The sequence below is a fragment of the Tachyglossus aculeatus genome, chromosome 14 (genome assembly GCF_015852505.1).
Source record: "Tachyglossus aculeatus isolate mTacAcu1 chromosome 14, mTacAcu1.pri, whole genome shotgun sequence".
In the NCBI taxonomy this organism is placed as follows: Eukaryota; Metazoa; Chordata; class Mammalia; order Monotremata; family Tachyglossidae; genus Tachyglossus; species Tachyglossus aculeatus.
In genome coordinates, this window is record NC_052079.1 from 59,108,230 (window position 1) to 59,128,769 (window position 20,540).

General features: G+C 54.3%; 1 protein-coding gene across 7 annotated transcripts in view; it reads left to right on the top strand.

Moving 5' to 3' along the window:
- Window positions 1-19,420, top strand: part of PACSIN2 (protein kinase C and casein kinase substrate in neurons 2) — a 73,682-nt gene extending 54,262 nt beyond the window's left edge. For 3 of the 7 annotated variants that reach the window (XM_038756030.1, XM_038756031.1, XM_038756029.1), the window contains exons 3-12: window positions 5,048-5,204; window positions 6,619-6,854; window positions 7,942-8,097; window positions 11,000-11,175; window positions 11,386-11,506; window positions 12,675-12,680; window positions 13,067-13,188; window positions 16,110-16,226; window positions 16,859-17,055; window positions 17,748-19,420. In XM_038756030.1, coding sequence (XP_038611958.1) covers window positions 5,048-5,204; window positions 6,619-6,854; window positions 7,942-8,097; window positions 11,000-11,175; window positions 11,386-11,506; window positions 12,675-12,680; window positions 13,067-13,188; window positions 16,110-16,226; window positions 16,859-17,055; window positions 17,748-17,860 — 1,401 coding nt within the window. In that variant the 3' untranslated portion in view covers window positions 17,861-19,420. Of the gene's footprint in view, window positions 1-5,047; window positions 5,205-6,618; window positions 6,855-7,941; window positions 8,098-10,999; window positions 11,176-11,385; window positions 11,507-12,674; window positions 12,681-13,066; window positions 13,189-16,109; window positions 16,227-16,277; window positions 16,335-16,858; window positions 17,056-17,747 lie in introns of all 7 variants that reach the window. The other 4 variants (XM_038756033.1, XM_038756034.1, XM_038756032.1 and 1 more) reach the window with 4 other exon arrangements.
- The last annotated feature ends 1,120 nt before the right edge of the window (window positions 19,421-20,540 follow it).

Below are 20,540 nucleotides of genomic sequence, written 5' to 3' on the forward strand. Positions count from 1 at the left end.
CATTGATTCCCTACTTTGCGACCTTGGGCAAGTCACTGAACCTCTCTGGGCCTCTGTTTGTTCCTCTTTAAAAGGGGATAAGATACAGCCTCTTGAATAGTGAGCTCCATGGGAGCCAAGGACATGTACGACCTGATTAGAGAAGCAGCGTGGCTCAGTGGAAAGAGCATGGGCTTTGGAGTCAGAGGTCATGGGTTCAAATCCCGGCTCCTCCAATTTTCAGCTGTGTGACTTTGGGCAAGTCACTTAACTTCTCTGTGCTTCAGTTACCTCATTTGTAAAATGTGGATTAAGACTTTGAGCCCCCCATGGGACAACCTGATCACCTTGTAACCTCCCCAGTGCTTAGAACAGTGCTTTGCGCATAGTAAGTGCTTAATAAATGCCATCATTATTATTATTACCCCTGTGCTTGGTGCTTCATAATATCATTATTGTTTTGGCTCCCGTGAGGAAATTATTGTTGATACTATTATATCAAGTTAAGAAGTGGCACACTGGGGGCTGCTGGGTCTCTGGCCGCGTGGGCCACCCTGGGAGCTGCTCCAGGGCCCACTGTAGTAACAGGCCTCTGTTGATGAACAAGTTGGCAAGAAACCCACCTTTGTAGCCAACTCAGCTGCCAGTGTAGAGGCCCGGATCTGGGCCAGCTCGGTGCTGGGTGAGCAGCCAGAGGGGAGGGCTTCAGGGACCGGGAAGGTGTCAGCGGGAGACAGCGCCCACAGAATGGGCCTTTGTCCCATCAGTTGGGCTGGAGGGTGTGACCTCGGGGCCAAATAGCCCAACTGCTGGCCTTGCTCCTGGAGGCTCCGGGCGGGATGGGTGAGTTGGCTGTGTTCTTGTGGAGCTGGCCTAGGGCCAGCCAGGGGCCCTTGCTGGGGGAATCCAGACCTGGGTTCCAGAGGGTCCCGGAGCAGGGCCGCTCTGGACTCCGGGTAGGGCCTCTTTGTCAGAGGGAAACAGTATGTGACCTTTTAGACAAAATGCATCTCTTTGCTGGTCCTCCCTGCAAGGTTTGCTTTGGGGGCTCAGTGGGCCTCGGGCGGCCCTGGTGAAACCAGCACCAACTCCTGTCTACAAGAGGCAGAGGATGAGCGCTCGGGTTACTGAGCATAATGTTGCTCACAGATTTAAACAAGCCAATTCAGGTGTCAGCCCCCTTTGGATGACGTTATTAGGAGATATTTGAAATCCATTCATCCTCTCATCTGTCCTCCCGGGTCGAGGCTTTGGGCAGGAAGCAACTATCAGTTGCTGATTCACTGCAATGCAACCAGGTCTGGGGTGGTGTTTTTGTAGCAAGGAAGTTCTCGTCTAACGCAATTTCCGACCGTGGGCTGCGGACTCCTGCACCTCCTAGTCCTAGCCCAGCCCAGTCCGAGGGACTTTCCTCCTTCTCCCTGGTGACTTTGGTCTGGGGGTGGAGAGTGACAAGAGAAGCTTCCTGGCATCCTGGAGGGCAAGGCTATAGCCTTGCGAGGCATCCTGCACCTTCTGGCAGTGGCTACACGACTGCTGTTGTGGTGGCTGCTGCACCCAGGGTTTGGGTGCTGGTCATATTACAGCTGACGGGTTTGATTCTTCATGACCCCATCACCCCCCCACCCACCGAGCCGCCACACCAGCTCCAACTCTCCCCAGCTTGGAGTGCTCCTTTTTAAACACTTAATACAGTGCTCTGTACACAGTAAGCACTCAGTAAATTCCAGGCACTCAGTAAATTCCAGTGAGCGATTGACACGGCCTCCTACCCGACGGAAGCCCGAGTCCTGCAGGGCCACCGGGAGTTTTTGCTCCCCATCTCCTTTGCGACAGGGTCAGACCTAGGGAAATGGTAGCGAAGGATTTAGTAGGCAGCCCATCCTGCCACCTGTTGGCAGAAGCGCAGGCTTGGGGACGAACTGGCAGGAAGAAGCAGAGGGAAAAGTGGTGCCAAGTGCTGCAAAGAGGAAACACAATAGCCCAGTCCGGGAGTTTGGGATGCAGATGGCCGGCTGGGAGGCCAGCCCACCCTCGTGTTCGCTGGGATGCTCCCAGCGTAGGGCCCTGTCCGTACTGTGGGAGAGAGGGGAGCCAAAGAGACCAATGCCCCCCTCCCTTCTTCTGGGTCATTGTGGGCAAATGCCTGCCACTCTCAAGGCCTGCCTCTATGTAATGACCCGTCTCTGGGTACTAACCTGCATCTTGGAAGCCTGAGCTCCACAAATCTTGGCAGTCGCCACTTCCTTTCTCTTCCACTCATGGCCCACCCTCCAGTCTAATCTGTTCATCTGCTAGGGGGTCTCCATTGGCTTGTGACTTCATTCTGCTGAGCCTGGGCTTTCCTGCATCTTGTATTGTTATACACCGCCCTGCACGCAGTAAGCGATCAATCAGTACCATCCATTGATTTAAATCATTGATTCTACCCTCCTGGTCTGTGAGCTCCCCTTCCAGCTCCCCAACTGGCAGCCACTTGGCTGCCCTGCTGCTGTCTCTGCTCTGCACATGTCCCACCTACCCAGGCTGGGTTGTTGTGGGTGTTGCTTCAATCAATCTGGCATTTATTGAGTTTTTACTGTGTGCAGAGCACTGTACTAAAGCATTCATTCATTCCATCGTATTTATTGAGCACTTACTCTGTGCAGAGCACTGTACTAAGCACTTGGGAAGTACAGTTCTGCAACCGATAGAGACAATCCTTACCCAACAGTGGGCTCACAGTCTAGGAGGCACGGAGTAAGCGCTTAACAAATGCCACAATTATTATTATTATTGTTATTACTACTTTCCCAAGCACTTAGTACAGTGCTCTGCGCACAGTAAGTACCCAGTAAATAACACTGATTGATTGGAGCACTTGGGACCTATGGCCAGAGGGTGGTGGGGTGGTGATGGTCCCAGCCCACCTAGGCACGCGTCCAGGGACAGAATCATCTCCCGGTAATGTCATGTCTGAGCACACAGTCAGCATCCCTTGTGGTCAAAAGTCCCATTTCCTCTTTCAGGGCCTTCCCCTGAGATGGGTCAGGATGGGGGACGGTCGGGGACAAACGGATGGTTCTGACTCTTGGGTGCTCAGTGAAATTTGGTTTAACCCCCAGATACAATCAAATCTAAAGAGATAGAGAGAAACCATCTTTGAGTCAGGCCCTCGGCCTGGGCCTGAGCTACTGCTGCTGCCACCGAGTCCACGGGACTGAGCGATTAGCTCTGTGGGCGTCTCCGGCCCTTGTGAAAATTTCAACATGAAGCAGAGCCCTATTTTTAGCACAGGAGTCTGGGATGGCTCTTAAAGCGGTTGTGAAAACGCGTACTGATCCTTCCTTAACTATGTCTGATGTTTGAAGCTGAAACTTCAAGTTCAGCTTTCCTGTTTCAACCAGCTGCTTCTTGGTTTTCCTTTGTAGAGATGCAGTAGCAGCGACATGAGTTTTCATTTCCAATATTAATAATGGTACTTGTTAAGCACTTATGTGCCCACCGCTGTTCTAAGCACATAGAACATTTCAGATTGTATCTGGGGTAGGTAGATACAAATTAAGCAGGTTCGACACAGGCCCTGTCGCACATGGGGCTCACACTCTTAATCCGCAGTTTTCAGATGAGGTAACTGAGGCCCAGAGTGAAGAGAAGTGAAGTGACTTGCCCAAGGACACACAGGAGACGTGGTGGAGCTGGGATTAGAATCCAGGGCCTTCTGACTCCCAAGCCTGTGCTCTAACCATGAAGCCATGCTGCTTCTCAACAAGCTACTCAGGGAGGACTCGGGGAGAACTGCTGGTTTCCTGGCACTCCCAAGTGTGATATTGCAGGCCCACGTGGCCTTGGAATTTCTTAAAGTGCGACATGTTTACGTACATCGATTTGTGAGATTACACGTCAGCTGTTCCCACATCATCCAGCATTGAAGGACAAATATTTCTGTCTTCTGTGACGTGGATTTACAAGGCCAGAAAGAGAGTGACTGTCCCATTAGAATTCTGTCCTCAGAGACCACCGATCCCAGAATGAGCTCGACGGGAAAAATTCCCTAGGGAATTCCCCCCTCCAGCCCTCCCCCTGTCAGCCTGGCTGGGAGCAATGGCTAGGAGTTCTCATGAATATCCCAACCGATAGTATTCACTGGGTGCCTAGTGGGTGCAGAGCATGTACTAGGCTCTTGGAAGAATACCATAGAACTGGTAGACATGATCCCTGCCCTCAAGGAGCTTACGGTCTACTATGTGCAGAGCACTGTACTGAGCACTTGGGAAAGGACAATAGAGTTGTTAGTTAACAATCCCTGCCCTTAAGGAGCTTTCAGCCTACTCTGAGCAGAGAACAATGTACCAAGTGATTAGAGAGTAACATAGAGCTAGTAGACATGATCCCTGCCCTTATGGAGCTTTCAGTCTACTGTGTGCAGAGCATTGTACTGAGCACCCGATCCCTGCTGTCATGGGGTTTTCAGCCTACTGTGTGCAGAGCACTGTACTAGGCGCTTGGAAGAGCACCACAGAGCTAGTAATAATAATGATGGCATTTATTAAGCGCTTACTATGTGCAAAGCACTGTTCTGGGGAGGTTACAAGGTGATCAGGTTGTCCCACAGGGGGTTCACAGTCTTAATCCCCATTTTACAGATGAGGTAACTGAGGTACAGAAAAGCTAAGTGACTTGTCCAAAGTTACACAGCTGACAATTGGTGGGGCTGGGATTTGAACCCATGACCTCTGAGTCCATTCATTCATTCATTCATTCAATTCATTCAATCGTATTTATTGAGCGCTTATTGTGTGCAGAGCACTGTACTAAGTGCTTGGGAAGTACAAGTTGGAAGTACAAGTACGACTCCAGAACCTGTGCTCTTTCCACTGAGCCACGCTGCCTCTCATAGTAGGTACAGTCCTTGCCCTCAAGAAGCTTGCAGTCTAGTGAGACTTGCCACGCTATGTAAAAGCGGGCAGCAGGCCATGCTGTGTAAGAGCAAGCAGAGGGCCTTGCTCCCACAGCAGACACCTGAGCATTCAGCTTTCTGGGTTCACATGCCAGCCAGTGTTCCCCATCCAGCGTGTCTGTTTTGCAGGTTGGGAACTACAAGCGGACTGTCAAGAGAATCGATGATGGCCACCGGCTGTGCAACGACCTCATGAACTGCTTGCACGAGCGGGCGAGGATCGAGAAGGCCTACGCCCAGCAACTCACCGAATGGGCCAAGCGCTGGAGGCAGCTGGTGGAGAAAGGTTGGCCCCGTGGGCACGTGCCCGAGCGAGTGACCCCTTTAGAGGGAGAGGACTTGCACGGTTGACCGGGAGGGTGGGGGTGGAGGTGGGTGGCCAGGGAGCAGACCTGGGGCTCTAGTTTCCTTCCTTGACACCCCCCTCACACCCCACACCCCTTTCCACTCAGGTCACATTAACCCATTAGGGTTCTGGATTTCAGATGGTTAATGAAGTAAGGATTGTTTCCCACCAAGCACACCGCTCTTCCTTTCGGCCTCCTCAGATTGTTAGAGACTGGTGGCGGCGGCAAATGTGGGGTCCAGGAAGGGCTGCGTGGTCGCTGCGATATCAAGATTCTTCAGGGACCCCAGTGGGTTGGGCCGGGGGCTGGGCTGAGACCGGGATGGTGCTGGGCTGACATTTGAGGAATACTGGGCTCAAAATCAAGAGCATGGGCCTAGAAGTCAAAAAAGCCTGGATTCTAATTCCAGTTCTGCCTCTTATCTGCTGTGTGACCTTGGGTAGGTCACTTATCTTTCTGTGTCTCAGTTACCTCATCTGTAAAATGGGAATTGAGTGTGAGTCCTATATGGGACATGGACTGCTTCTAGCATGATCAACTTGTATCTAACCCAGCAGTTAGTGTAGTGCCTGGCACATAGTTAGCATTTAACAAATACCATTACAAAATCTTCCAGTTTAATTACTTTCTGTTTAAAAGTGTTAAAGGACGATTCTAGGCCTTTTGAAAATTAAAAGTGGGACATAAAAGTTAGTTTGGTAAAGAGACTTTAGGTCTCCTCCCTTTGGTGATTATCTGGACTATACCCCCACTTCACTCAAAATGCCTCCCCATGGTCCTGCTCTCTCTCTCCGCTGCCGCGCCCCCCCCCCCCCCCAACTGTCCAAGGCCATACTTCCCACCAATCCTTTGGGAAACAGGGAGGGAGCAAGTCCTGCTCCATTGGCACCTGTCCCCCAGGAAATCTGCTCCTTCCTAACTTTCAGACATTTGGGAAACACAGTTGGAGGCCATTGTCAGTATGAGGACCCCCCCCCACACCCAAACTCCCGGAAACAGACTATCTCTGAATCCCTCTTCCACCCTTAATCGATCCTACTACACGGCCAGCAGGACAGGTTCTGCCCCATAACTGCTTTCCTTCCTTTTAGTCCAGAAAGCAGGATCTTCAGGGGTCCCAACCATCGGCCTCTTGGCCTCGGGCAGACACAGAGTCCAGGATAAAGGCAGCCCGTCTGGGCCTAAGGGGATTACGTAACCACGGGCAGTGGGCCGGTGGTGACCACCTTCGAATGTAGCAAAGTCCACTCAGCCTCGTCGGCCTAACTGATCTGTAACCTGAACGTCTCTCCCCTCTTCTCCCTGCTCCTCTCTCCTCCTCTGCCCTACCTTGTTCCGCCTGTGTGTGCCCAGGGCCTCAGTACGGGTCAGTGGAGAAGGCATGGAATGCTGTGATGGTGGAGGCTGAAAAAGTGAGTGAACTCCATCTCGAGGTGAAAGGATCCTTGATGGGCGAGGATTTTGAGAAGATCAAGAACTGGCAGAAGGAGGTGTTCCACAAGCAGATGATGGGAGGCTTCAAAGAAACCAAAGAGGCTGAGGATGGGTTCAGAAAGGCCCAAAAGCCCTGGGCCAAGAAGCTGAAGGAGGTGCACACCCTCTTTGCCCCACTCCTGGCTCCACACTGTCCTCAGCTCCTCCCTCTCTTTCAGCCCCCAGGCCCTGTGGTATTCCTCTGCAACATCTCCAGAATCCTGTCCCTCCCTCTTCCCTTCCGTCTTCCAGGTCCAAGTGCTGGTCATCTCCTTTTTCAACTACTGCCCCAGCCCCCTTGCTGACCCCCACCCCTGGCCTCCTGCCTTGCCCCTCTCCAGCCCGTACTTCACTCTGCTGGCCAAACCATTTTTCCAGAACGGTTCCACACAAGTCTCGCCATTCCTCAAAATCCATCCACAGATACCCATTCCTTTCCCATCAAGCAAAAGCTGCTGACCACTGGCTTCAAAATATTCCATCAGCTAGCACTCACGTGCGCTCTCTCTCTCTCTTTCACTCTCTCTCTCCCTCTCCCTCCGTTTCCCTCTCCCTCCCTCTGTAAACTATCCTTGCTCCCCTCCTACCACAACCTAGCTCCCATACTTCACTTCTGTCAAATCCAGCTTGCTCATTGTACTTAATTCTCATCTCTCTTACTCTCAACCACTTATTCACACCATCCCCCTGGGGTCCATTTGGGTTGTCTGGGCACAACAGGGAGAGAGCAGCCCTGAGCTGGCTGAAACCCCCTTCCCCTTCACGTCCCATCTCCTTCAGGAAGTCTTCCCCGATTAATTGCTCATCTCCCCACCCTTTCCCCATCTCCCACCTGTTACTGCCCCTTCAGCCCTTCTGCTCCACCTAAGCACTTGGGCCCTCCCTGACGTCTGGTCACCTGTCAGTCTTCTATACAGACCTGTACAAGGTGGTGTCTTTCCTCCATCCTCCACTCTCCTGCTCTAACTCTGGAGCTGCCTCTCCTCTCCTTCTTCTTCCCAGGTGGCATTTTCCAGCTCATCAGATGGTAATATTCTTTCCCTAGGGCTGGCCGGCAGTAACTAATTAGAAAGAAAACCCCTGTCTCTTGCCACCTCTCGCCGTCTGTCTCCCACTGTCTTTGGTGCAGGTCAAAGCCTGGAAGCGCGGTGGGAAATTTCCAGCTGCTGGAAATGTGATGATGTTTTAAAATTCTCCTCTTAGGTGGAGGCTGCGAAGAAAGCCTACCATGGCGCTTGCAAAGAGGAGAAGTTGGCGATTTCAAGGGAAACGAATAGCAAGGCAGACCCTTCCCTCAATCCCGAGCAACTGAAAAAGCTACAGGACAAAGTGGAAAAGTGCAAACAGGATGTTTTGAAGGTAGATGTTGTGTGTATCGGCGGAGTCCAAGCCAGCCCTATGCGCCACACCGTCTGAGTGGCATTTCCCTGTGGGGGGGTGGGCGAGCAGCCCAGCGGAGCAGGACAGAGAGCAGACTTCCTGACTGGCCAAGATAGATTTTACAAAGCTGGAACCAGAAACCTCTCTGGTCTTTTGTGGTTCGTGCTGAGGAGCCTTGGAAGGAGCTGGTGTGGAGATGGTTTCTCAGAACGGCTCCCAGTGTCCCATCTGCTGGGTTTGATGATGTTTGACCCCCCACAGAGCGGAGAAACTGATTTTTGTGCGAAATGAAACAAGCGACATTTGTGAAATCCAATGTCTCTCTTTGGTCAAGGCCCGAACAGACTCATCAGGGGTGCCGCACTCTGTAGGCTCCAGTGTCTTTATTGGATGGTGGCTTTCAGGCCCTTGGTATCTGTGTGCTGGACTGCTTCCCATTGGGAAAATGAGAAGCACTGACTGTTTAGATCTCATGCTTCACACCATACTGGATGGGGCCTGGCCAGGAGAGGACTCCTGCCCAGTGGCCTTGCCTGTCTCCAAGAATTGCCCAGATTGTTTACTAATAGGACTCCCTTTGGTGGCTAGCAGTCCTTTAGCTCCTGGGGCAGTAACCTGCCCCCATGGGTCCCACCGTTAGGGCGCACGAACACATATGTGCCAGAGGAGATGAGAGTTTGGTGTCTGGAAAAGCCACAGGCAGCAGGGGAAGAGTAATGCTCACTTTGGTGCCTTCTGGAGCTTTCTTTAGGCCACAGGAACCCAATGTGGAAGTTAATAAGAGTGATGTGTGGTATTTCTTAATCCATATGTGCCCAGCACTGAACTAAGCGCTAGAGCACATTGGAGATAAGCAGGTTGGACCTGAGCCTGTATGTCACACATGGGGCTCATGGTGTAAGTAGGAAGGAGAAGAGGTAGTCCCTGTTTGACAGACGAGGAAACTGAAGCACAGCGAAGTGAATCTCCCAAGCCCAAACAGCAAGCAAGTGGCAGAATCGAGAGTAGAATCCAGGTCCTCTGACTCCCAGGCCCAGGCTCTGTCCACTTGGAAAAGCTGAGATTGTTTTTGCTATTCTGGTTTTTTTTGGTTTTATTTTAGGTTTTTTTGGGGGGGCTTTGTTTTTTGGGGTTTTGTTTTGTTTTTTTGCGGAGGGCAGGGGGAGGAACCTGTCTGAGACTACATGGTTTAAAAAAATAAGACTCTTTAAGCAGGTATTAAAGTGATTAAGAAAAGTCATTCCTAGAACCAGGGCTGGAACCTGTTTCCCCTCCCCCAACCGGCAAAGGTGAGCGACCGTCTGAGTTGTCCTAAAGAGAATTCTTGAAATTCTCTGGGCAGACAGAGATAGATCGCCCCCTCCTAGTGGGAGCAGGCCATGGTATTCCTCCCCTGCCCCCCTCAGCTTCATGGTAAACCTGAGGCTCCACCTTCACTATGAGCTCATTGGAAACACTCGTTTTCACACCCCGTTCTTTTCCAGGGGCTTCTCTGGGTCGTGGGTTATCATGGAGAGCCTAGGGCCAGTGGAAGGGTCTGAAGTCGGGACCCCCGTCCCCTCCCTCACCTCTGCCAATTTCAGCTTTCCCCTCTCCGTAAGGATAGTAAGTCGATCACCAGAGGCCAAACCCAGAGTGACCCGAGGAAAGCACTGAGTTCCACCAAGGTTCCTGCTGACTTTAGAAATGTTGGCATTGACCCATTGGCCAGCAGAGACGAGGAAAATGGTTTTCTTCTAGCTGTAACCCAATCTCTCAGGCCTTCCTCTCCCTGCTCCCTCCCCGCAACCTCCCATGCCAAGTAGTACTCTACTACTTTGGGCCATCTCCAACTTCTGACCCCACCCCTGAGCGTCCTTAGTAACTGGCTCACATTCCGTTCTCCCCAGGTTGGCCCTCTCCCCCCACCTCAGAGTGCAAAGAATCAAGTGCAGACTGGACCAGCCAGCCAGCCTGCTCCAGTAAGGACCTAATTCATTCATTCATTCAGTCTTATTTATTGAGTACCTACTGGATGCAGATCACTTCACAAAGCACTTGAAGAATACAGTAAAGCAATAAAAAGAGACAATCCCGCCCACAATGGGCTTACATGTTCTCCCCACCCCACACCCGGCCATGCAGGGAGACTACCTCTGGCTTTGAGATCATCCAGTGCCATGGTAGCCACCAGGATGACCCTGAGCTTCAGCTCTGCCTTCGTGAACCCTGTGGGAATGGCAAAGTGCACTAAAGTCCTCTTCTCACCCAGAGAAGTGGGGCCGCTCCCGAGAGTAGGAGTCCTCTTCCCGAAGGACCAGTGCCGTGAAGATCCGTGAGACCCCCTCAGCCCTGGGACCCAAGGGAGGCCTGTTTATTTGTTTGATGTCTGTGTACCCTCTTCTCCGGTGTGGGCAGGGATTGTCTCTCTCTATTGCTGAATTGTACTTTCCAAGCACGTAGCACAGTGCTCTGCACACACTAAGCACTCAATAAATACGATTGAATGAAGGCAGGAAGGAAAGTCGTTTTTGTTAGGGAGGTGCTGTTGGAGGAGAGGCCAGGATTGATCGATTGATCAACCTGATCATCTAGAAACAGGTGGATTAAGACCAAAATGAAGAATAATATAGAGCAGAGAAAGTAGCCCTTGAGTCCTCCCTATCACCTGACTTTTTTTCCTCTCTCCCCCCACCCACCCCACCATTTTGGTTCTTCCTTTTTGCAATTACGTGTGTTTGGATAGACCTACTTTCTCCCCAACAAGTCCTGGCACCGCAGACATTCAGTAAATACCCACGATGATGAGGAGGTCTGTTGAAAGTTAACCTAGGGTGCCTGCAGAAGAGAACTCCCCCTCCCCGGGAGGTAACTTTGACTTTATGGTTTGGTTTCCTTTCAGACCAAAGAAAAGTATGAGAAATCCCTGAAAGAGCTTGACCAAGGCACCCCGCAGTACATGGAAAACATGGAGCAGATGTTTGAACAATGCCAGCAGTTTGAGGAGAAGCGCTTACGTTTTTTCCGGGAAGTGTTGCTGGAAGTTCAAAAACATCTAGACCTATCCAATGCTGTCAGGTAAAAAACCCCCAGCCCCTTCTGGTCCTCTCCGTCTCCTCCCATCCCGTCCTCATTTTGAACTCAGTGGCCAATTTTTCTGTCCCACCCAAAGCTATACACCAAATGATAAGATTTTGATCTTCTGGACCCCAGATGTTCTGGGGTCTTCTGTCTCCTTTCGATGAAATGCCCTTGCAGAGAAAAGCTTTGTTTGTCTATTTCTTAAAGCTACAAAGCCATCTATCGTGACATGGAACAGAGCATCAAAGCAGCTGACGCAGTGGAAGATCTGCGATGGTTCCGAGCTAATCATGGCCCGGGAATGTCGATGAACTGGCCGCAGTTTGAGGTGAGAGCCTGAGACCTGGCTTTGCCACAGCAGTTAGCTATTAAGTGAGTTGATGACAGTGTGGATTCAGCCCTCACTGTGTGCCGAGCCCTGAGTGGTTGCCAGCATCGATCGGGTTGTCCCACATCAACCCTGGCCCCTGTCTGCCCAGTGGTTGGTCTGGGTCGTTTCAGCCCCACAGAGACAGAGAACAGCCCTGAGCTTGCTGAGCTCCTGGGCTGCATAGACATCAGGGCCCCAGGCTGGACGTTCCCTGGGTGGACGCTTCGGCCTCCGCTGGCTGTTCTGGTCTCAGACTTTGCATTCCCCGATTATAACTTGGTTTTCAGCCTAAGTTTCTTCTATTGTCCCAGTCTCTGGACTGGCCTTCGGTATCGATCCGGAGGAACGCTTCCCCGTCAAATCCTGAATCAGCCAGAATTTCCTGTTGGAATCATTGGGAACCCTGCTCTCCGCTCCAGAGAAGTGCGCACCGCCCCCCCCCCCCCCCCCCCCCCCCCCCAGGCCGATGAGAGTGTTGATCAACGCAGTTGAGGTGTGGTCTCCTATGCCAGGGGCAGGACCAAGGTGGTTGAGGTTGCTGATCCTGGGGGCAGGACCAAGGGAGTTGTGGTCACGGACACTAAGAACAGGAATCGGGGTAATGGTCACTGATGTAGAAGACAGGACTTGGGGTCACGTTTACCAACCCTGAGGACAGGACTCAGTGGCTTGCGGTCACTGATCCAGTGGATAGGACCAAGGAGGTCGTTTTCACTGACCCAGGGGACAGGTCTGAGGGGAGGTCCTGGTCACTGACCCTGGGGACAGGTCTTGGGGGGGTTATGGTCACTGACCCTGGGGACAGGTCTGAAGGGGTCACAAACAGTGGCCCAGGGACAGGTCTGAGGGGGTCACAGTCAATGGCCCCAGGGACAGGACTGAGGGGGGTCACAGTCACTGACTCCGGAGACAGGACCGAGGGGGTCGTGGTCATTGACCCACACAGATGGGACTCAGGGACCACAGTCACTGACCCCCACGGACAGGACTCAGGAGGGTTGTGTTTACTAACCCCGAAGTAACCAACTCGGAATCACTGTCATTCCTGGGACTAGACTGAGGACATTGCTGTTTCATGTTAGAGTATTACTAATTGAATGATTTTTCTTACTTTCCATGCCACAAGGATGAAGTAAGTGTGTGTTTTATGATTAGCATGCTGACCCTGGCCAAGACCCGCGCAGATCCTGGCCCATATGGATTCAGACTCAAACCTCATCCCTTGCACACTCTGTGACTGTGGAATTCCCATTCCGCATTCACGACCCCAGGCGTCCCAGAGAATCCCTGTCGGATCAAGGTTCCCTGAGCCTGTTCCCGGGGCGGGGTTGGTCAGAGAAGCTGAGGTGGGTTTTCCTTTGGAAATCTCCATTCCACGAGCAATCTGCCCCCCGGGCCCACCAAACTGTGGGTGGGCTGGACAATCAAGTAGCAGGTGCTCGGAGATCTTTCAGTGGGAAAATCATTTTGCTAAAAACTGACCTTCCGCTCTCTGCCCTCCCCTCTGCTGCCGGGCAGGAGTGGTCAGCTGATTTGAACCGCACCCTGAGCCGGAGAGAGAAGAAGAAGGCTGCGGACGGTGTGACCCTGACAGGCATCAGCCAGACTGGAGACCAGGTGCCGCCCAACAAGCACGGCAGGTCAGCACGCAGCTGGGTCCTCGTGGCTTCGACCTGGGGTCTGTTCCTGGAGCCACGGGGAGCCAGGATGCATCTTCCATCCATTCCCACCACAAAACACACACACACGCACTCACGCAGGTACGCATGCACACACGCACACACACATGCACCCCCCCCAGGGTTTCCTGGGAAAGCAGGTGGAACATGGGGTTGGCTGTGGGCACGCCTCTTCTGGGGAACAGGTAGCCAGTTCAGTTTGGGGAGGCCCTTTCTGGGAGAGTCCCTGAAGGACAGACAAGGAGCCCCTTTTGGGGGCCAGCATGGCTTCAACCTGGGTGTCACCCCAGGGGCTGTGAGGAAACACTGCCTGGTTCCCCTTGGTCTCTCTGCTCCTCACCCGGCCCCCTAATGCCAACGTGAAAGCTGAGAAGAGGGCTGCCAGGTTGAGTTTAGGGGGTTGGCGCTGGGGCGGTTCTAGGTATGTTGGAGGTTGGGGCAGGCTGGCATCGCTGCCATTTAATGAGCAGAACCCTAAAGAGGTTCTCAGCCCAAGGTAGGCAGGGTTTGTATTCAGTTTGGTCACCTGCCCTAGGCACCGGGCCCTGGGCATTTTGGGGGGCAGGCGGCCATCCAGACTAAACCGCCTTGTGTTTTCAGGTTCTGGTGTGCACCCAGCACCTGTCTGAACCTTCCAGGTCCACCTGGGCCCGGGGCTATTTGTCTAACTTCGGGTTTGACCATCTGGAAAAACAGTGGGTACAGGAGCCTTGCTTCTAAAATTGATCATCTGTGAGTTAGAGTTCCTGGCTCCATTAGCCGGGGTGAGGCCCAGAGCAGGGGTTCTGCTGGGTTGTTTTCGGGTGGTGCTACACGGCTGGTTCCGGGCCGGGCAACAAGGCGGCAGGACCCTGTGGTTGCAGGACCCTAACCCATGAAGTCCCAGATTAGTCCCCATCTCAGGCCTCGCCAGACCCCAAGCGGGGCCTCTGCACCCTGGAAGCTGACTCGGGGTCCCTGCTAGATGATAGGCGGCTGGACCAAATAGAGGCACAGGGAATGAAGCAGGCGAGCTGAGACGTAGCAAGAGGAGACCGAGGATGAGGAGGGAGAGAGCTGATTAAGGGCCTTAAAGCCAGTGGTCGGAAGTTGATGCGGAGATGGATGAGCAACTGCTGGAGGTTTTGTGGGAGTGGAGAGACGTGTGCAGGATTTTTTTTATTTTAGAACAATGATCCAGACAGTAAAATATGGGCTGCAAGAGGGAGAGACTGGAGGCAGGAAGGTCAACAAGGAGGCAGTTGCAGTACTGGATATGAACTGGGACAGGTGCTCAGACCAGCATGGTAGCCATTTGGATGGAGAGGAAAGCAGGGATCCAGGAATGTGGTGGAGGAAGAACCGGCCAGATTGGACAACAGACTGGATGTGGGGGTTAAAAGTGGGAGGAGTCAAGAGGAGTGCTGGTTTGGGTGGTGGGCGGGGACAGCCCCGTCCTGCTGCAGAACATCGGGCATCTGTTGATGAGTGGCGGTGGTGTTTGAGGACGGCCAGAGAGTGACCTCTCCATGGGGCATCGCGTGTGAGATGTGGTGTGTGGTCTGGGGAAAGCGGGGTTGAGGTGAAGTGTCTGGTATAATTTGGGGGCACCCAGATTCAAGCCCGGGCCGAAGTCGTCTCTTCATAGGCCTGGCGAGACCAGATGCGACGCTCAGAGCAGATCGGAGGCCGCCCTTTGGCCAGTGGAGAGGGGGTGGTTTCCCTCAGGTTATCCTCATCCTCACCCCTGGGGGCGGGACTGTGGTACAGCATCCCTTTTTATGCCCCTGCTCCCCCTGGGGTCTTGTCGGCCCATGTCCGCCCCCTCCTCTCCCTGTCTTCCTCTCGGGACCCTGCCGAGAGCCACTAGGAGCTGCGCCAAGGAGAGATGAGGCCCCACTCGTTGCTGACGCCCAGAAACAACCACCCACCTCGGGGGCCCAATGGAAGCGAGGCAGAGCCCGGCCCTCTGGCTGTGACGGGTCCCCGCCACAGGGAACACATTGTCCCGATGGGGCGGAACTGAACCTGGGACCATGAACCTGGGTCTGGTGTTCGCAGTGTCCCGGTGGGGGGAACCTAACCCAGAACCACAAGTTTGGGTCTGGCACGCATAGTCACTCAGAGGTGGGGGCTGAACCCCAGAACAACATGTCTGGGTCCAGAGCTAACAGGAGTCCCAGGGGAGGAAACAGAACGCCAGAACCACAAGCCTGCACGTGGCTCTCAGAGTCCTGGGGGATGGGTTGAACTGAGTCCCAGATCGGCATGTCTGGGTCTGATGCTCCCAGTTCCCCTGGGGGGCATAGGGAGAGCTGAACCCCAGAACAACGTATCTGGGTCCCATCCCCCAGTGTCCTAGAACAGCCTGTGTTGGGCACTCTGTGCCCTAGGGCCTGTGGGGAGCCAAACCCTAGAACGGCCTGTGTGGGTCTGGGAGGAGAGCTCTCAGCTTGGAGCGGGAATGCCCACCCAGTGACCGTGAGGTTGGCTCTGCTGAGACAGCAAGGCCACGGGGACAGAAGAAATGGAAAGGGCTAGAAACCCCAGCCTGTGGACAGATCTGCCTTGGCAGGAGCCCGAGGACCAGCCACCACTGCGGAGCAGGGGGGCAGGGGAGTGGCACCGAAAGATGTTTCTGTCCCCTCCTGTCCAGCGAGGCTCAGGCAGAGGTCGGCCAGCTCCACTGCTGCCCATTCCCCTCTGGTGGCGGATGCCCAGTGTGGCCCGAGCCGGCCTGACTGGGCCCTCAGCAGAAAGCTCGGTTGAACAGAGTTTGGGCTCTGGGCTGGGGGGAGAGGGTAAGCCGAGACCCTTCCAGAAGCGGATGCAGGTCTGTCAGTCTACGTTGGGGGTCTTGGGCAGACAGCATCGCCTTAATGCTCTCTCTCTCCCCCAACTAGCCATCTTAGCGTCCCGGGTAATCCAGCCCAGTCAGGCCCACCGAGTTACAACCCCTTTGAAGAGGAGGACGACACGGGAAGTACTGTCAGTGAGAAGGAGGACAATAAACCCAAAAAGTTGGTGAACTGTCAATTCTCTGTTTCCATACCTGCCCTTTCTCTCTCCAGGCCGCTCTCTGGGGGCGGTCCCGCAGCCTGCGAGCACTGCATGCCGTCCAGGCCCGGGTGAGCCACGCTGCAAAACTAACCAACACTACCTCAGCCACCAGGGCTGCCTCCCCGGCCCCCTCGGGCCTGGCGTGGCCCTGGGGCGCTGGACGAGGACTAACCCCGGCTGACCGACCTGCTGGCGAGTGCTTTGTCTCGGGTCTCCTCTCTAAGCCACACTCGTTTCCGAAGGCTCGGCCAGAACGTCAGGCGGCCGGGCCGCCTTCTCCGACAGTCTGTCCTGCGCCTTTCCCCGGGAGCTTGGCTTCCGTCCCATCTCCTGCTGGGACCGCTCACATCAGGCTTTCTCCAACAGCTGCTCTGCTCCCAGCAGGTTTGGCGGGCCAGGGCTGGGGGTGTGGCCCGGGTGCCCTCCCACGCCCTGGCGCTTTGGCCTTTCCGGCCTGTCCGCCCGCCCACCCGGGGTCGTCCGAGCTGGGCGGTGTCTCTGCCCAGCACTAACACTGGCCGCTCTCGGGGCCGTGACCCGGGTGGATCTGGGCCCCGGGCCCGAGAACCTGACCGTCCGTCCTCTCTTCTAGCGTTAGCAGCTACGAGAAAACCCAGAGCTACCCCACGGAGTGGTCAGATGATGAGACCAACAACCCCTTCTCCTCCACGGACGCCAACGGGGACTCCAACCCGTTCGACGAGGACTCTGCCCCGGCGACCGAGCTGCGGGTCCGGGCCCTCTACGATTATGAAGGCCAAGAGCATGATGAGCTGAGTTTCAAGGCCGGTAGGTGGGGATCTGGCCCCTTTTGGACCTGGAGTGTTGGCACATTGGCAAGCCAGTTGTGCCCACCCCTTCCTTCTCTTGGCCGTGGCGATGGCGGGGAGCTCACTGGAAACCCCCTTCCCTCCCGAGGTCGCTCCAAAGGTCATACCGTGGCGGTGCCACTCACTGATTCTCCTTTCTAGTTCTGTGTCATTCTCATTCAGTAATTTACAAGAAATCACAATCGTGCTACAGTACTGATACTTTACCTGGCCAGAGCGCCCTCCGTCTGAGTGCTTAAGGGGTTTTCAAGCATCTCATTGAGAAAGCGGCTGGCTCGTGTCCCCTCCCTCCCCCTCCATGTTCCCCCCCCCACCCCCACCCCAACCATCTCATCCGGCCACGTCTGGTGGCTTGGGGCGATAAGGACTACAGACTGGCCTGGGGCCTCCCAAAGCTCTTTGTCTGTGGAACCCCAGGGCGGCCACCATCCCTTCTGCGGGAGAGCCCGCTGGCCCTGGGAGCCGTGGGACAAGACCAGACCTATGGTCTTTGTGGATCCCAAAGACCCGGCGGACAGGCCAGAGATCAGTGCTGCCAGGGATCTAGCTGTGACCGGAATGGGGCCGAGTGGCATTAGGGGATAGGGAGGGTCTGGAGCTGTGGTCAACGTTGACCCTGCTGGATCTGAAACCGCCCCCATTTCTCTCCAGGGGACGAGCTGACCAAAATAGAGGATGAGGATGAGCAAGGGTGGTGCAAAGGACGCTTGGACGGCGGACAAGTCGGCCTGTACCCGGCGAACTACGTTGAAGCGATCCAGTGACTGGGCACGGGCCCCGGGGGGTGGGGGTGCCAGCTCGTTGCCGCTGGAGCAGTCGGGCTCGTTCCTGGGAGGAGGAGGAATGTTGTTGCTCTCACAGGGGGCGAGTGACGGGTTCTGATAGGGCTGGCAGCTGGGCCGGTGGGACACAGCACAGCACCCGGACATCCCACCCCCACCCCCACCCCCGCGTGGCTTTGAATTGTCAGTTTGTGTTGAGTCTCTGCTTCCCTTCCCAAGCCCCCCACACCCCTCCCGGTGGCCCTCACTGGGGTCCTTTCAGCCAACTGACAACGTGAATCTGTAGAGAGCCGTGTAAGCATCTGGGCTGTTAGGGGTGTCTGTGCCTGCTTTTATTTAAAGGCTGTGGACGGTTACACTTTTTTATGCTTGTTCTTCCTTTCCCCGGCACTTAAATTATGACCCCGATTCCTGTCCACAGTCGCCGACGAATGAGAATCCTCCCGGCCCTGGCTGTGCTGGGAGTGGCCAGGGTGCCCGTTGCTGATGGGTGTAGCGGGAAACCCGGCAGAGATTAGCTTGGAGTTAGGCAGATGCCATTTAGTTATTTTGGGCGTTTAAATGTGAGCTTCCAGAGTAATCTTGAGTAGCACTCAGAAAAGTCAGGTGATTTTCAACCATTTCCTCCCTATCCTTGCTTCAAACTTCACCCCTCTGCAAGCTTATTCACAACTTTATCTGTGATTTGGAAGGTAAATGGGGAGTGAATTCTAACTCTCCAAGTGACTGTAAAATAGACTAAGATGCTTTTTATTAGACATTTTGTTATGTTTCTGTGAATGTGTGTGTGTGTGCGCGCGTGCGTGTGTGTGTGTGTGTGCATAATTTGATATTCAGAAGCCTAAAGAGCATGTCTACTGTCATTTAAGTTAAAAGCCTTTGACCATGGGTTCGATTTAAAGACTGCTTCAAGTCTGTTCGATTGAGGCACATTTGGTCTCCGCGAGATCTGCTATCGCAGAATGGAGAATAGTCTCTAACAGTGCAATGAGGTGAGGGCTTTTACCCTCTGGCAGCTGTGGATCCAACTTTAGATTAGCATCCGTCCCTTTGTGGATGTCCCAGCCCCGTGCTGCAAACGCTTCTCCGTCTAGTTGGCAGTTGCTAATTACAGTCGTATTTAAATATCGTGAAAAGTCAAACGTTTACGATCAGCTTAAAAACTGAGTCTTATCCCTGGCTCGAGAGTCTATCGTAGGGGGGGAAAAGAGCATTGAAATCATTACCAGGTGAGTAGATTTACTTCATCAGCATGCTACACTGATCACGGTGGGAGAAGAACCTTTATTCGATGTCGGAAAAATCTCGCAGCTCGGCCGTTGGCTGAGGGAGCCCTCAGGATATGTATTTCCCTCCGTTTCCGGGGAGCCTGGCATGTTGCCAGTGGAGCGGACGTTGGCACCGGACTGTCCGGGAAACTTCAGATTTACCAAAAATTGTCCCAACTTTTCTGTGTGGGGGCCTCTCCGTGGATTGTATAGTATTTTAGAAAACTAATAAACGGTTGATCTTGCCAACGTGCGCATGCACGAGAACGAGAGAGAGCGAGCAAGCCAGCACTCCGTCGTCCGGCGCTTCTGGGCGTGGTTCAGGGTAAGGGGTCTGGGCCTCGTGGGTCCCCAAGGGACGGGGGAGGGATTGGGGGAGGGATAGGTTCAGGTGGGGGGCGGGCAGTCAGGCAGAGGCAGGACACACACATGCGCACGCATTGCTCCGTGCGCTATCTGATGGGCTGGACCGGGTTCCGGGAGGGCTTCGGTACAGCAGCGGCTCAAGGCCAGTTGTGTGCCGCCACTGAGAGGCCACATCCCCCTCGACGCTCCCTGCCAGTCAAGATCACCGTGGGATTTACTGATGTCCCGGCACTGTCTTGGGCACCTCCCAGGAGCAGACTTCAGTACTGAGTGCCTGCTGTAGATAGCACCCTGTCCTGGGCATCTGAAAATAGTAATGACAGCTGGAATTTGCCTCATGGTTTTATTTTCCACATGGCCGAGCTTACAACCAGTCAGCGGTGCCCTGTTCCCCTAGTCCAGCGGTCAGTGCAATTTGGCCTGGCAAAGGGGTGGGAGCGAGGACTGGCCTGGTGCTGACCATTACCCCAGGGGGCCCTGGAACTCAGACCCCTCCCGGTCCCCCTTGCTGGCCTTATCGACGATGACCCAGTTTGCAGCTAAGACCCGTTGAATCCTTGCCCCCGATCCCTGCGGCCCCGGGTGGGGACTTCTGACTGCTGGGCTGCCCCTGCAGGAGGGATGTGTCCATTCTGATGGGGAGCAGCTGTGCCCACCCTGCTCCATCTCAGAGGCTGGGAATCGGCCCACTTGGCATGTGGCTCTCTCTAGCAGGATGGGCACTGAAGATCATGTCAGTTGCCAACAGCCACGATCAGCGACTCTGTGGTCCTTGCGGACAGTGCCCCACAGCAAGCTACTCTTCCTGTCTGAGAAGCAGTGTGGTTCAGGGAAAAGAGCCCGGGCTTGGGAGTTAAAGGACATGGGTTCTAATCCTGCCTCTGCCACTTGTCAGCCGTGTGACCTTGGGCAAGCCGCTTCACTTGTCTGTGCCTCAGTTCCCTAATTTGTAAAATGGGGATGAAGCCTGCGAGCCCCATGTGGGACAATCTGATGACATTATATCTACCCCAGCGCCTACAACAGTG